Genomic DNA, 16668 nt, shown 5'->3' with positions numbered 1-16668 from the left:
TCGATTTTAAACATATTAGTATATACATGTCAATCCCAATCTCCCAATTCATCCCCCCCAACCTCCCGCCACTTTCCCCCCTTGGTGTCCATACATTTGTTCTCTACATCTGTGTCTCAATTTCTGCCCTGCAAACCGGTTCATCTGTACTGTTTTTCTAGGTTCCACATATATGCGTTAATATACGACATTTGTTTTTCTCTTTCTGACTTACTTCACTCTGTATGACAGTCTCTAGATCCATCCACGTCTGTACAAATGACTCAATTTGGTTCCTTTTTATGGCTGAGTAACATTCCATTGTATATATGTACCACATCTTCTTTATCCATTCATCTGTCGATGGGCATTTAGGTTGCTTCCATGACCTGGCTATTGTAAGTAGTGCTGCAGTGAACATTGGGGTGCATGTGTCTTTTTGAACTGTGCTTTTCTCTGGGTATATGCCCAGTAGTGGGATTGCTGGGTCATAGGGTAATTCTATTTTTAGTTTTTTAAGGAACCTCCATACTGTTCTCCATAGTGGCTGTATCAATTTACATTCCCACCAACAGTGCAAGAGGGTTCCCTTTTCTCCACACCCTCCCTCTACAGCATTTGTTGTTTGTAGATTTTCTGATGATGCCCTTTCTAACTGGTGTGAGGTGATAACCTCATTGTAGTTTTGATTTGCATTTCTCTAATAATTAGTGATGTTGAGCAGCTTTTCATGTGCTTCTTGGCTATCTGTATGTCTTCTTTGGAGAAATGTCTATTTAGGTCTTCTGCCCATTTTTGGATTGGGTTGTTTTTTTTTTTAATATTGAGCTGCATGAGCTGTTTATATATTTTGGACATTAATCCTTTGTCCATTGATTCGTTTGCAAATATTTTCTCCCATTCTGAGGGTTGTCTTTTCATCTTGTTTGTAGTTTCGTTTGCTGTGCAAAAGCTTTTAAGTTTCATTAGGTCCCATTCCTTTATTTTTGTTTTTATTTCCATTACTCTAGGAGGTGGATCAAAAAAGATCTTGCAGTGATTTATGTCAGAGTGTTCTTCCTATGTTTTCCTCTAAGACTTTTATAGTGTCCGGTCTTACATTTAGGTCTCGAATCCATTTTGAGTTTATTTTTGTGTATGGTGTTAGGGAGTGTTCTAATTTCATTCTTTTACACGTAGCTGTTCAGTTTTCCCAGCACCACTTATTGAAGACACTGTCTTTTCTCCATTGTATATCCTTGCCTCCTTTGTCATAGATTAGTTGATCATAGTTGCGTGGGTTTATCTCTGGGCTTTCTATCCTGTTCCATTGATCTATATTTCTGTTTTTGTGCCAGTACCATATTGTCTTGATTACTGTAGCTTTGTAGTGTAGTCTGAAGTCAGTGAGTCTGATTCCTCCAGCTCCGTGTTTTCCCCTCAAGACTACTTTGGCTATTCGGGGTCTTTTGTGTCTCCATACAAACTTTAAGATTTTTTGTTCTAGTTCTGTAAAAAATGCCATTGGTAATTTGATAGGGCTTGCATTAAATCTGTAGATTGCTTTGGGTGGTTTAGTCATTTTCACAATATTGATTCTTCCAAGCCAAGAACATGTTATATCTCTCCATCTGTTTGTATCATCTTTAATTTCTTTCATCAGTGCAGTGTCTTATAGTTTTCTGCATACAGGTCTTTTGTCTCCCTAGGTAGGTTTATTCCTAGGTATTTTATTCTTTTTGTTGCAGTGGTAAATGGGAGTGTTTCCTTAATTTCTCTTTCAGATTTTTCATCATTAGTGTATAGGAATGCGAGAAATTTATGTGCATGAATTTTGTATCCTGCAGCTTTACCAAATTCATTGATTAGCTCTAGTAGTTTTCTGGTGGCATCTTTAGGATTCTCTATGTGTAGTATCATGTCATCTGCAAACAGTGACAGTTTTACTTCTTCTTTTCCAATTTGTATTCCTTTTATTTCTTTTTCTTCTCTGATTGCCGTGGCTAGGACTCCTAAAACTATGTTGAATAATAGTGGTGAGAGTGGACATCCTAGTCTTGTTCCTGATCTTAGAGGAAATGCTTTCAGTTTTTCACCATTGAGAATGATGTTTGCTGTGGGTTTGTTGTATATGGCCTTTATTATTTTGAGGTAGGTTCCCTCTATGCCCACTTTCTGGAGAGTTTTTATCATAAATGGGTGTTGAATTTTGTCCAAAGCTTTTTCTGCATCTATTAAGATGATCATATGGTTTTTATTCTTCAATTTGTTAATATGGTGTATCACATTGATTGATTTGTGTATATTGAAGAATCCTTGCATCCCTGGGTTAAATCCCACTTGATCATGGTGTATGATCCTTTTAATGTGTTGTTGGATTCCGTTTGCTAGTATTTTATTGAGGATTTTTGCATCTATCTTCATCAGTGATATTGGTCTGTAATTTTCTTTTTTGGTGGTATCTTTTTCTGGTTTTGGTATCAGGGTGATGGTGGCCTCATAGAATGAGTTTGGGAGTGTTCCTTCCTCTGCAATATTTTGGAAGACTTTGAGAAGGATGGGTGTTAGCGCTTCTCTAAATGTTTGATAGAATTCACCTGTGAAGCCATCTGGTCCTAGACTTTTGTTTGTTGGAAGATTTTTAGTCACAGCTTCAATTTCATCACTTGTGATTGGTCTATTCATATTTTCTGTTTCTTTTTGGTTCAGTCTTGTAAGGTTATACCTTTGTAAGAATTTGTCCGTTTCTTCCAGGTTGTCCATTTTATTGGCATAGAGTTGCTTGTAGTAGTCTCTTAGGATGCTTTGTATTTCTGTGGTGTCTGTTGCAACTTCTCCTTTTTCATTTCAAATTTTACTGATTTGAGTCCTCTCCCTCTTTTTCGTGATGAGTCTGTCTAATGGTTTATCAATTTTGTTTATCTTCTCAAAAAACCAGCTTTTAGTTTTATTGATCTTTGCTATTGTTTTCTTTGTTTCTATTTCATTTATTTCTGCTCTGCTCTTTATGATTTCTTTCCTTCTTCTAACTTTGGGTTTTGTGTGTTCTTCTTTCTCTAGTTCCTTTAGGTGTAAGTTTAGATTGTTTGTTTGAGGTTTTTCTTGTTTCTTGACGTAGGCTTGTATTGCTATAAACTTCCCTCTTAGAACTGCTTTTGCTGCATCCCATAGGTTTTGGATCGTTGTGTTTTCATTGTCATTTGTCTCTAAGTATTTTTTGATTTCCTCTTTGATTTCTTCAGTGATCTCTTGGTTATTTAGTAACGTATTGTTTAGCCTTCATGTGTTTGTGCTTCTTATGTTTTTTTCCCTGTAACTGATTTCTAATCTCACAGCGTTGTGGTCAGAAAAGATGCTTGATATGATTTCAATTTTCTAAAATATACTGAGGCTTGATTTGTGACCCAAGATGTGATCTATCCTGGAGAATGTTCCATGTGCACTTGATAAGAAAGTGTAATCTGCTGTTTTTGAATGGAATGTCCTCTAAATATCAATTAAATCTATCTGGCGTATTATGTCATTTTTTTTGCGGTACGTGGGCCCCTCACTGTTGTGGCCTCTCCCGTTGCGGAACACAGGCTCCGGATGTGCAAGCTCAGCAGCCATGGCTTACAGGCCCAGCTGCTCCGCGGCATGAGGGATCTTCCCAGACTGGGGCACGAACCCATGTCCCCTGCATCGGCAGGCAGACTCTCAACCACTGCGCCACCAGGGAAGCCCTATTGTGTCATTTAAAGCTTGTGTTTCCTTAGTAATTTTCTGTTTGGATGATGTGTCCATTGGTGTAAGTGAGGTGTTAAACGTCCCCACTATTATTGTGTAACTGTCAATTTCCTCTTTTGTAGCTGTTAGCAGTTGCCTTATGTATTGAGGTGCTCCTTTGTTGGGAGCATATATATTTATAATTGTTATATCTTCTTTTTGGATTGATCCCATGATCATTATGTAGTGTCCTTCCATTTCTCTTCTAACATTCTTTATTTTAAAATCTATTTTATCTGATATGAGTATTGCTCCTCCAGCTTTCTTTGGATTTCCATTTGCATGGAATATCTTTTTCCATCCCCTCACTTTCAGTCTGTATGTGTCCCTAGGTCTGAAGTGGGTCTCTTGTAGACAGCATATATATGGGTCTTGATTTTGTATCCATTCAGCGAGCCTGTGTCTTTTGGTTGGAGCATTTAATCCATTCATGTTTAAGGTAATTATCTATGTGTATGTTCCTATTACCATTTTCTTAATTGTTGCGGGTATGTTTTTGTAGGTCCTTTTCTTGTGTTTCTCACTTAGAGAAGTTCCTTTAGCATTTGTTGTAGAGCTGGTTTGGTGGTGCTGAATTCTCTTAGGTTTTGCTTGTCTGTAAAGCTTTTGATTTCTACATCGAATCTGAATGAGATCCTTGCTGGATAGAGTAATCTTGGTTGTAGGTTCTTCCCTTTCATCACTTTAAATATGTCATGCCACTCCCTTCTGGCTTGTAGAGTTTCTGCTGAGAAATCAGCTGTTAACCTTCTGGGAGCTCCCTTTTATGTTATTTGTCATTTTTCCCTTGCTGCTTTCAGTAATTTTTCTTTGTCTTTAATTTTTGCCAATTTGATGACTATGTGTCTTGGCGTGTTTCTCCTTTGGTTTATCCTGTATGGGACTCTCTGCGCTTCCTGGACTTGGGTGGCTGTTTCCTTTCCCATGTTTGGGAAGTTTTCGACTATAATCTCTTCAAATATTGTCTCGGGTCCTTTCTCTCTCTCTTCTCCTTCTGGGGCCCCTATGATGCGAATGTTGTTACGTTTAATGTTGTCCCAGAGGTCTCTTAGGCTGTCTTCGTTTCTTTTCATTCTTTTTTCTTTATTCTGTTCCACAGCAGTGAATTCCACCATTCTGTCTTCTGGGTCACTTCTCCGTTCTTCTGCCTCAGTTATTCTGCTATTGATTCCTTCTAGTGCATTTTTCATTTCAGTTATTGTATTGTTCATCTCTGTTTGTTTGTTCTTTAATTCTTCTAGGTCTTGCATCTTCTCAATCTTTCTCAATCTTTGCCTCCATTCTTTTTCCGAGGTCCTGGATCATCTTCACTATCATTATTCTGAATTCTTTTTCTGGAAGGTTGCCTATTTCCACTTCGTTTGGTGGTTTTTCTGTGGTTTTATCTTGTTCCTTCATCTGGTGCATAGCCCTCTGCCTTTTCATCTTGTCTATCTTTCTGTGAATGTGGCTTTTGTTCCACAGGCTGCAGGGTTGTAGTTCTTCTTGCTTCTGTTGTCTGTCCTCTGGTGGATGAGGCTATCTAAGAGGCTTGTGCAAGTTTCCTGATGGGAGGGACTGGTGGTGGGTAGAGCTGGCTCTTGCTCTGGTGGGCAGAGCTCAGTAAAACTTTAATCTGCTTGTCTGCAGATGGGTGGGGCTGAGTCCCCTCCCTGTTGGTTGTTTGGCCTGAGGCGACCCAGCACTGGAGCCTACCTGGGCTCTTTGGTGGGGCTGATGGTGGACTCTGGGAGGGCTCATGGCAAGGATTATTACCAGAACTTCTGCTGCTAGTGTCCTTGTCCTCATGGTGAGACACAGCCACCTCCCGCCTCTGCAGGAGACCCTCCAACACCAGCAGGTAGGTCTGGTTCAGTCTCCTATGTGGTCACTTCTCCTTCCCCTGGGTCCCGATGCGCACACTACTTTGTGTGTGCCCTCCATGAGTGGAGTCTCTGTTTCCCCCAGTCCTGTCAAAGTCCTGCAATCAAATCCTGCTAGCCTTCTAAGTCTGATTCTCTAGGAATTCCTCCTCCTGCTGCCGGACCCCCAAGTTGTGAAGCCTGACGTGGGGCTCAGAACCTTCATTCTAGTGGGTGGACTTCTGTGGTATAAGTGTTCTCCAGTTTGTGAGTCACCCACCCAGCAGTTATGGGATTTGATTTTATTGTGATTGCACCCCTCCTGCCATCTCACTGTGGCTTCTCCTTTGTCTTTGGATGTGGGGTATCTTTTTTTGGTGAGTTCCAGTGTCTTCCTGTTGATGATTGTTCAGCAATTAGTTGTGATTCTGGTGTTCTTGCAAGAGGGCGTGAGAGCACGTCCTTCTACTCTGCCATCTTGAACCAATCTCCCTAAACAGAACTTTTTCTGACAGCAGGTTTTGATGGTGGCGGAAAGGGAGGCCTGGATAGCGCATGATTACAAGTGGGTGCCTGAGTAGCAGGGGTACCAAACAATGGGGAGACAGGGAGGATCCAGGAGCGTTCACATGGCTGACTCCCTGGGAGGTTCTGCTCCAGTCCCTTTCTCTACTCCAGCCAGAAGTCAATTCATCCAGTAAAACTCCTCCACTCATTACAGAAAATCTAAGTAGGCAAGTAATAGTGAGGCTGACCCACATGTTCTAGGCAACTAACTCTAGGGATTCTTTACCTCCATTTAACCATCCATCCATTTAACTGCTGCACCATTCTTGCGCCCACATATCCAGCCATCACAGTATTACTGTCAGTCACCCATCAACCATCAGTCGTTCCATCCAACTACTCATTCAAACGTGCATTCATTCATTCAGCCGCTCGCTCACCCTCTTAACCATCTGTACCTCTTTCCATCAAGCCATGCAACCACTCACTCATCCATCAACTATCTATCCATTCAGCTCACCGTACGACCATTCAGTCTTCAATTCAGTCATCCGTCCACTCGTAATCCATATAGCTATCCGTCTAGTCATCCCCACAATTATCCATCCATTTATCCATCCGTTCTCCAGTCACCTTGCTAAACATCCACCTTCAGATCACTCAGGCACCCAGTCATCTAACCAGCCGTCCATCCACCCACCCGTTTAGACATCTATTCAGCCATTTTTACAAGTATCCATTCACCCAGTTACCTAACTATGATTCCAATTATACTTTCATCCTTCCTTCCACGTCATCTGTAATGGGATTCCAATTTATGTCAGTATCCACTCTGTAGACTGATTCCAAGGATGACGCTCGTGCTTGGTTTGGGGAAATACAGAGACGAAACCAACAGCGCCTGCCCCCAGGGAGCTCAGAGCCTCGCCAGGGAGTCTGTCTCACCCTTGGTGATGACTTTCCATCTATCAGATTCTAGCTCTGAGACTCCAGTCATCCGCTGACATGGATGCCAGCCAGCTGGTGACCCTGGATTTCACCAGCATGAATAGAGGGAGAAGCCTATAGTTAGGCTTAGCATCCAATCAAATGGATCGAGGCCCTGCTTGGAACTCTGTGGGCAGCAACAGAGCTGAAGATGTCCTTGGGACTTCTCCAGACGTCCCTCCCTGTTCCCTACACCGGATCCTGGGCTCATCCGCTGGAAAATAAAGTCCTACCCGTGGCATGGAAGTCAGTTCTAGTTTCCATCCCAACCCCCATTTTCCCCAGTTCTTTTAGGAGTAGCTCGCTGATTCCTCCTTTGGGAGACAAGCTCTCCCCAGCTTTCTGCTCATGAGAGATTGAACCCTATCCAGCTCCATGGGCAGCTCACGACTCAGGTTTGACACAACCTTGGGGCTTTCGCTAGAGCCCCTGTGCAGAAAGTGCTCTCTTTCTGCTGGTATGGTTTTGCCGAAAGATTCTTGGAGCTGCCTTTGCCACACAGGGAAGAGCCTGCCCGAGAAGTAAAACCGCACAGGAGAAAGTCACTCGATCACCTGGACCCAGCTATGGCTGAAGACAGTTATTACCCAAAGTTCCTGGAGACGATTTGCTTTTTTCTTTGGCTTAAGGCAGTTTGAGTCGGATTTTATACTTCCGTAACTGAAAAGGTTCTGGAAAACACCAACAAATTCAGAAGCCTCCAAAGCAGTAATAAAGTAGTGACACTCTACCCCACTTCAAAATGTAAACGTGGTTTTATTTAATGCCTTTTTCCGTCACAAAGTACTGCCTCCTCCCCAGGGTCCCCTCTTCCTAGAAAACAAGATGGCAGCATAAGGCACGTGCACTGTCCACACGACATCAGGTTACGTCCTTAAAAACAAAAATAAGCAATAGTCTTCCCCACAGCCCCAAATCGCCTCCCTCTGTTCAAAGAATGATTGTCCCCTCAAAGCACAACTCAGAGCAGAGAGGCTTAAATTAGAGCTGTGCACTGCCCCACATGCCAGCTGAGAAAACAAAAACCAACAACACAGGTACAAGAGCGTAATACCAGAGTAATGAGGTTAGTCCATAAATTAAAGTGGAGAAAAAAAAAGAGCCTGTCCCCTCCTCATCGCCAGCCCTCCCCCAAATCAGGAATTCCTTGCTTGTGAGTCTTGCAGAAAAGCCTGGACTCCGAGCCAGCCCTTTTCCCCAAAGTTAAATATTCCAAAGCCACTGCTGGGTACTTTGTTTCTCTGGACCCGCGTTGGGACTGAAAGGACAGCTTCTGAGATGGTCACCGGACACGTCCTCTTGGCGGGAGGGACCCTGCATCTGGCAGGGGAGGTGGGGAAAACCGAGGGCCTGGGCGGGTGGGCTGCCTCTCTGATGGCAGGTGGCGAGGCTGCGGGTTCTGCTATAAATACTCCAGCTCCAGGGCGTGCCTCAGCGCCTCCAAGTCCGCGTGGCAGGATATCCGCCAGAAAGGCATGTTGTGCTGGAACACAGAACACCAGCCACACGGTTACGGCTCTGCGCGGTGCTTCCCACAGCCCCCCTGGATCCCACGCCCATGGTTAGAACCTTAGGAGAAATCACACTGAGTCACTGTAGCATGTGGGCATTTTCCAAACCGGGAGCACAGAACATCGTTGGTGGACCCCTGCGTGGTCAGGCATGCTTTCTATTCCTTCTGAGTCTTTTTTTTTTTAAATTATTTACTTATTTTAAATTAATTTTGATTGAGGTATAGTTGCTTTACAATGTGTTAGTTTCTGCTGTACAGCAAAGTGAATCAGCTATACGTATACGTATAACCCCCTTCTTCCTTCCCATTTAGGTCACCACAGAGCACTGAGTAGAGTTCCCTGTGCTGTACAGTAGGTTCTCATTAGTTATCTATTGATATTTTATACATAGTAGTGTATATATGGCAATCCCAATCTCCCAATTCCCCCACCCCGCCTGAGCCAATCCTGATTGGCTTATCCTGCACTGTCCGCCATGTGGACTGTTTGACCCTCCCTCCTCTGTTGGGACCAGCCTGGTCTTAGGCGGCATGCTGACATGGAATTAAATCACACAGCGAGAAAGCTATTCCGTTTTAAAAATGTGCTCTCAATCCTGCTACTAAAGATAGAAAATCTCGACTAGATGCTACTGTGTCTTCAACCCCTCCCTAACTCTCACTAATCTCCATTTGAACAGATAGGGCTGGTCCCAGAGAGTCGTTTTTATCTTTTCCTTTTCTTTACAGCAGGTGATGCTTGCTCTGTTATTGTCATGCTATCAAGTTTTCAATTTTAAACATAAGTGCATCCATTGAAAGGGAAACATTAAGTAGGTAACCATGCAGGCAGCATGCAGATACAGCAAAAGTTGTAATTGGTGTAAAAGAACTGTTATGCTGATTATGGAAAGAAATCACTCACGTGGAGACAAAATTTGCAAAATATTGATACTTCCATAGCGTGAGGGTTAAATGTTTCAGTGCCCTTTGCAAAGCTCTGTTCTGCCACCATTAGCTGGGTGATCTTAAATAATTTACTTTGGTGCTTGTCTGTAAAATGGGGATAATACTTCTGTATACTGTGTGTATCTTATATTACAGATGAGGAGACTGAGGCACAGAGAGGTCTGTCTGACTCCAGAGAGAAAACTTGACTGCCTGTTTATCACAGGAAAATGTGACCGTCGACTAAAGTTGTTGCCTGTCCAACAGCCATCCTCCCTTCTTCCTACTTCCAGAACCCTGAATTTGGCAGCGCCGTGCCCAAGAGGTAGGGGATAACTTATGATTGTCTAAGCAAGCGATGACAACCCTAGCCTTGTTTACCAGGGGTTTGTCCTGTATCCTTCTGACTTGTGACCCGCTGAAGCCAATGAGGAAGTTGGCTGGGGGCTTCTGGGAAAGGTTTTCCTCCATGATTAGAGAGAGAGGCACCTGAGGAGAACTCCTTCCTCCTTACTTGCCCTTTTTATTTGGATGCTGACATATAAGTATGTGATGTCTGGGGCTGTGGCAGCTGTTTTGGGATCATGAGGCAAAATATCAGAAAAGAAAATGCCAAAGATGGTTAGAAACTTAGAGCAAAATGATGGAAGGGATGCTTGGTGAATTTTCAGACCCACGGAAACAACCTAGGATACGCCTACTTGTAATCTTTTGTTTTTAAATTGGAGTATAGTTGTTTTACAATATTGTGTTAGTTCCTACTTCTAATCTTGTTAGGTGAGCAAGTGTTTAAGTTTTCATTACACAGATTCTCTGCTACCTGCAGCTACAAGATACTGAGCCTCCTTGACAGCCACTGACCTTCAATTATTTACTGAGTGAACAGAGGGTGCTTGAGGAACATATGGCTGCCCCAAGTTCTTGTGGTCGTTCTGCTGCCCCTTGAGGTTCAGTGCCCACAGGGTAGAAACTATACAGGTGTCCTTTTGGTTCCAGGAGCACAACGACCCTTTCCTGCCTCTGGGGGCTCTGCACTTTTGATAGTTGGGTCAGGGAAGGCCTCTCTAGGGGGGTAACGTTTAAGCAGGACCCAGAGAACACGAAGGAGGGAGCCATGCAAACGTGTGGGGAGGTAGTTGAGGTAGAGGACAGCAAGTGCAAAGGCCTTGAGGAGGGTTTGAGCTTGGAATGTCATAGCCACTGCTGCCTTGCTGGCTCCTGGCACACAGTGGGCGCTTAATAAATATTCGTGGAAGGAATGAAAAGAGGAAGGGAGGGAGGAAAGGCGGGAAGGTGAGTTTCTCAAGCAAAGCCCTCCATGGACATACCTTTTTCTCTTTTGCCCAGAGGAAGCAGAAGACTATCCATCATGGGCAACAGACGCCATCTCTTTAATGCCTTTCAGCTTCCCCACCCTCCCCTCACCCCGGCCAAGCCTTTCATTCTCTGCAGAGATGGATGCTGGCTGCCACCTGGCCAATCCAGTCCCTCTTTAAAGAGTGTAATTCATTTTCTCTGGGAGGAAATGAGCAAAGGGGAAGAGACTATCTCAGCCATCTCCCTCCGAGGCCTGGTGGCTCCAGAGCATGGGCAGATTTATCACTTCTGGAGAGGGGGAGACAAATGACCCACTAACATGGAGATATGAACAACACCGTCAGCTTAAGCAGCTGAAGCCCCTCGTCCTGTCGCCGTATTTCATGCTGCTCAGGTGGCCAGTGGCCTGGGCTAATGAGTGCCATCCCTCAGGCCGGGAGAGCTGCTGGTGCACAGGGTTTCTCGCTGATGGGCTGGGGCTGCTGCTTCAGACACTGCGGGGGTTTTTAGGGGAGCTTGGTGCACGGGGCGTGTGTCCCAGTCTTCTTTGCTGGACTCCACTCTCTTCTGACCGGGTCAGGGGTGCAGACTGACAGTGTTTGAAACTCCTGAGTCCACCTCCTTCCTGCCAGGCGTTTGGAGCAAAACACACAGCAGTTTTCATGTACCAGCTGTGTGACCTTAGGTAAATTAATTAACCTGAGTCTCAAACATGTTCCGTATAAAATGAAGTGGGATGGTACCCACTTCGCAGGGGGAGGGGGTTGGAGGATTAAATAAAATGATGATGTCGGTAATAAAGAGTAGTGATTAAGGCCCGGGGTTAAGTAGGGTGCCAGTTACCGCCCTGCCACATGCCAGCTGGGATGGAGGCTGCCAGGTGGCTCCCAACATCCTTTCTTCCCTTTCTCTCAGAAAACGCTTTTTTTTTTCTTTTGCTAGGAACTTGGTGGCTGAGAATAAGGGGTACATCTCCCAGCTACCTTTGTGGCAAGGTGAGATCATGTGACTCAGATCTGGCCAACGGGGTCTGAGAAGCAGTGATGTTGACCTATATCAGCTGTGCTCTTAAAGGGAAGAGGAGTCCTTCCCCTTTTTCTTCCTGGTGGCTGGAGTGCAGACGTGGGCGTGGTGAGGAGCCGTCTTGGACTTTGTGGAAAGAGCAGTACTGGGACTGGCAGAGCAACAAGACAGAAGGGGCCCGGGTCCCTGGTGCTGTCCCAGCTGTCTGGGCAGCTAATGAGAGACGAAGAAAGCTCTCCCCTGTTTAAGCTGCTGTCTGGCATCTCTGGCAATGCGAACTCCACAGAACCTGGGCAGCCCTGGCCCCGCTGGAGCCCACCCCATCCACATCCTCAGCGGGTCTTAGCAGCGTGCTTCTCCTGTGGACTTTGAGCAAACGAGATTTCGGTGAGTTTTCATGTTATGTGAAAACTGGCATTCTTGTTTTCTTTTTCTGCTGGCTCCCCAGGAGAGAGAACCCCTGAATTTCTGAAGGTGGATTTAGCTTTGTCCCCTCCCCTGGCCCTGGGGAGTAGTAATCACACAGCTTCAGGCTATTGAGGGCTAACTATGCATGGTTTCTCTGCTGGGCCCCGTGCGCCTGTTCTCGGCAAGTGTGACGGATTAAAAAGGCAGCTCAGAGAGCGCTGCCATCTGCTGAAGGCCACACAGCCAACAATGGCAGAACTAGGATTTAGAGCAAAATGCGCTCCCCTGGTCACCTGTTTCTGTGAAAGCGGGGTGGCTGTAGGGTGAGGTGAGGGAGGCGCCCGGGACACGGAACTTAAGGAGGCATCTCCGTCAGCGCCCCCTCCTCCTGGCCCCCTAGGCGAGGACGACCCCAGACCAGCGGGTCTCAAAGGAGAAGCCTGCCCGTTAGGGGGTGACTTGGCAATTTCCAGGGGTGTGATTTTTGACTGTCGTCCTGATTTGGGGGCACTGCAGGTGGGGGCAGGTCTCCTGCCTCATCCCACACACCTTCCACCCGAATGACTTTCAGAGGTCCTGCCAGATATTTAAGCACAAAGCCGTTCTTAATAACCTGAGTGTAGACCCTTAACTCCACTTTACTTGTCACATATAAATAGAACATTTTTCTCATGCTTTTAATAAAACCCGACTTCCCCAGGGCTGCAATTACCGTGTCAACTGGGGAAGTCTGTTTTATTCAGAACCTTTCCGTGGGTTGCTTCGCAGTCTGGAGCAGACAGCCGCGGCACCTCGCTGGCTTTGTGAATGGCCAAGACCGCACACCTGTGTCCCCCTGTGTGTGTCGGCTCACATCCTCAGTGATGGTACGTTTGGGTGTGAGATCTTGTGCTCAGATGTTCACATACTGAAGCACACGTTACTGTGAGTATAAATGACTTTCCCTTATTTCTCTTTGATGTCTCATCAGATGTTGATCTCCTGGACATTACGGTTATAAGGAGGTTTTATTATCCATTAGTATTTCATTTCAGGAGAGTAAACGGTCATTTCAAAACATCTGCTACGCCGCCCTAAGAAACGTCCTTTGGTGAGAAGGTGGGTGAACGGCAGCCACTGCTCCGGATGTCCCTGTCATTCTCCAGGTGAGAACCAGAGGGCATGTGGGGGGGTGCCCGCGGCCATGGGCCTAAGTGGGTTCTCAACCCAACTTTGATAGAAGCAAAGTTTATTTTGATCGCTGTCACATGCTTAGGGCAGAGGGTTTTTTCTATTAGATCTGAACTTGGAAGAGGGGCTCCATCCCGGCAGTGGGCTTCAAGTAGTCTCACCAGAGACCACGCTCTTGACCTGGCACATTGGTCCTGGATTCATGTGATGATTCGCGCTACTGTTTTGGTCATATCCTGGTGTATCACCCCATCCTGGTGTATCACCCCTATTATTTACTTAATATTTTTTCCTCTGAATCAGTTCATTTTTAAAGTTTAAGAAATATGCTTTAAGAAGAAGTGCTCAGGGTAAAGGCTGAAGTCCCTCCGAAGGCCCCAGGCACCTCCCTGACTGCACCTCCTGCCCCTCCCCACTCGCCTGGTGCATCGCGCAGCCGGCAGCCATGCCAGCTCCCTGCAGGACGCTCCAGCCTTCCGACCTCTCAGCTTCTTGGCTCCTCTCCACGAACTCCCTCCCTCTGATACTCACTTGGCTCACTCGCTCTCCCCCTCCCATTTTCGCCAAAGCTCTGGTCATCATCTGACACGCATGTTACACTTAGGGGTCGATTGCTCGTCCCCAGGCTGTGAGCTGAGGGAGGGGTGAGAGCCCTGTGTGTTCTGCTCACTGCAGGACGCCCAGCGCCTGCGACAGTAGCTGGCACACAGTAGGTGCTCAGCTAATGGAGCTTACACACCAGCTGGAGAGTCGGTGACTAAGCCGCCAGGCACACAGGTAATTCTCTCATGACAGGAGGGGAGAAGGCCCTGGAGAAGGACTAGGGACAGCGGGGGGAGGGAGTCGCAGGCAGGCCTGACTGAGCTGGAGTGGGAGCTGGTGCAAGTGTTGCTGAGGCGGAAAGGATGAGCCCGGGAGAGCTGGGAAAGCAGAGGAGCCTTCCAGGTGGATGGAACAGTAGATGCAAAGCCTTCTAAGCACCCCTCTCTCGGGGCCCTCTGTCTTCTCATGAGTTCCATCCGCTGAGACCCCTAAACGTTTTTGCATTTCTTTTGAATCTGTTTCTGGGGCGGGAAGGGGGAAACCAAATTACGCTCTGTGACGTTAACCATCTGCTTCCCAGGCCTCTCCGGGTGGGGAGTGGCAGGCTCTCTGGGATGCTGTTGACAGGTCCAGATCCAGGGTTTTGGAACAGAGCTGTGGCCACCAGAAGCCCCCTGCCCCTCTCCTCATGGGCCTGAGATCACAAATGCAGGATTTTCTTTTTCATTAGCTTAATGCTGTCTTTATTAACTGGGAAGGGTTCCTGGAACATATGATCGGTAAGCATTAAATAAAACAGGCACCAGCCCCCCGGCCAGCCTGCCCTGACAGAGGGTCTCTGGGCTCCCGAGCAGTTGTCCCAGAAACAATGCAGGGCTACCGGGGTGGCAGCCAAAGGCCCGGAGGGGGATTTGCAGGAAATTACTCAGGATGCTTCTGCGATTTCCAAATGGCAGGGGACGGGCGAGCAAAGAGCCTGGGAAGGAGACAGGCTCAAGAGAGGAGGAAAGAGCAGCCGGAGAGACGGACGGAGAGAATATACCTTTTTCGCCCCCTGCTCCTCTTCCACGCCATCGCCAATCACGATGTAGACGGCTTTTCTGCCGAATCTCTGCATTATCCTCTCAAAGCAGCTCTCCTTCCCTGCACACACGGACGAAGGAAAGACACTCGGTGAGGACCCAGGACTGAGGTGACTAATAACCGCTCATCAAGAGTTCACTTTGTACAGCCTTCTTACAAAGGTCTCCTTAAGGATCAGGTATTAATCATTTCATCCTCAAGCAAACTTCGAGGCGTCACTGTCCCCATCCCCATGTGATGGACGACAGTGCAGAGGCACAGAGAGGTTAAGTGGCTTGCCCACGGTGACACAGCAGGAGGGGCAGGGCAGGGGTCTGAAACAAGCCCTGGCGTCTATGCGGCTGTCCGGTGTAGGAGTGATGGGCCCATTATACAGATAAGGACACGAGGCTCTGAGAGGTGCCCTGGACATGATCGGCCCAGGACCCCCAGAGTTAGTGTAGGAAGCAGAGGTGCCAGGATCCACGTGTCTGAGGGTGGGCAGCCTGGCGACAGAGTGGCCCTCGTGCGACTCGGCTGTTCGTTGTTTTCTTGCTCCCCGTAGACGACCACCTTTTTGTATTTTCCTTCTTCCCAGTGGCTGGGCAGCAGCATCAATCCAGGAACACTAAATTCAGGTCTTAGCTCATCCTGTTTCAGCAAGTTTAGTGACCATCATGATAATGAGGAGAGCCCTAAACAGAACAGCTGTCACTCAGCAGATGCCGGCACAGAGCAGGCTCGGTGTCACCGCCCCAGCAGGATTTCTTGGCCTCGGTGTTACGGACATTCTGGGCTGGCTAAATTCTTTGCTGCCCTGAGCACTGAAGGATGTTTGTTGAGCAGTATCTCTGGTCTAGAACTTCAGTAAAGGCAAAAACTGCTCTAAGAAAATGCTTCCAAAGTACATACATTTGTTCTTGCTCCAGAAAAAAAAACAGGGAAACATTTCTAATTAAAAACAACTAGGCTTTGTATTATTATACATGTTTAGGTGATACAGGAAAAAAAAAATTAGCCTCCTCCCCCACAAGAAAAATCAGTATTACTTGTCCTGATGACAAACGATGCTGTTAATTTGTAGTTATTTTGAATTCTCTTATCTGATGAAAGTTCTAAGCCTAAGGCTTGTTTTCTTTGTTAAGAAAGGAGATTAGCAAGTATTCAAGAGGTGTTAAAGCAAGATAACACTAAATTGAGACCATATCTTTGAAAGAGCATTAAAAAAACAATAGTTTTCTCTGTGGTTCAAGGTTAGGTTAGTTAATGGCCATAATTAACTAATTAAAATTAGTTAAATTAAAACCACCTTGTGTACCATCCTGGGGCAGGGGGAACTGTCTTCCTCTGCTTCCTTAGTAATGGACTTTCATGAGTTTTACCTGGGCTCACAGTCACTTAGCTATGGACTACATTTCCCAGCTTCCCTTGCAAATTAGTTGTGGCCATGTGACTAAGCTGGGTTAATAGGAAGTGAGTAGAAGTAACATGCACCTCTGAGTCTTGGCTTTACAATAATGGACGCCCATTACTCCTTCCTGTTTTCCCTCTTCTCATAAGCTGGAATGACAATATGGCAGAATCTGATTTGACCATGTACATGAGGATAAAATTACAGGGGATGGTGGAAAACTAAAACGGGAAGAA

General features: G+C 46.1%; 1 protein-coding gene across 5 annotated transcripts in view; it reads right to left on the bottom strand.

Moving 5' to 3' along the window:
- Positions 1–7789: 7789 nt before the first annotated feature.
- EYA2 (EYA transcriptional coactivator and phosphatase 2) overlaps positions 7790–16668 on the bottom strand; it is a 272328-nt gene continuing 263449 nt past the window's right edge. For 3 of the 5 annotated variants that reach the window (XM_060284859.1, XM_060284861.1, XM_060284863.1), the window contains exon 15: positions 14643–15102. In XM_060284859.1, the coding sequence (XP_060140842.1) occupies positions 14885–15102 (218 nt within the window). In that variant the 3' untranslated portion in view covers positions 14643–14884. Of the gene's footprint in view, positions 8542–14641; positions 15103–16668 lie in introns of those variants that run through there. The other 2 variants (XM_060284860.1, XM_060284864.1) reach the window with 2 other exon arrangements.

The sequence above is a fragment of the Globicephala melas genome, chromosome 15 (genome assembly GCF_963455315.2).
Source record: "Globicephala melas chromosome 15, mGloMel1.2, whole genome shotgun sequence".
Lineage (NCBI taxonomy): Eukaryota > Metazoa > Chordata > Mammalia > Artiodactyla > Delphinidae > Globicephala > Globicephala melas.
Note: the sequence above shows the minus strand (reverse complement) of the source record. Positions and strands in the feature narration are given on the sequence as shown.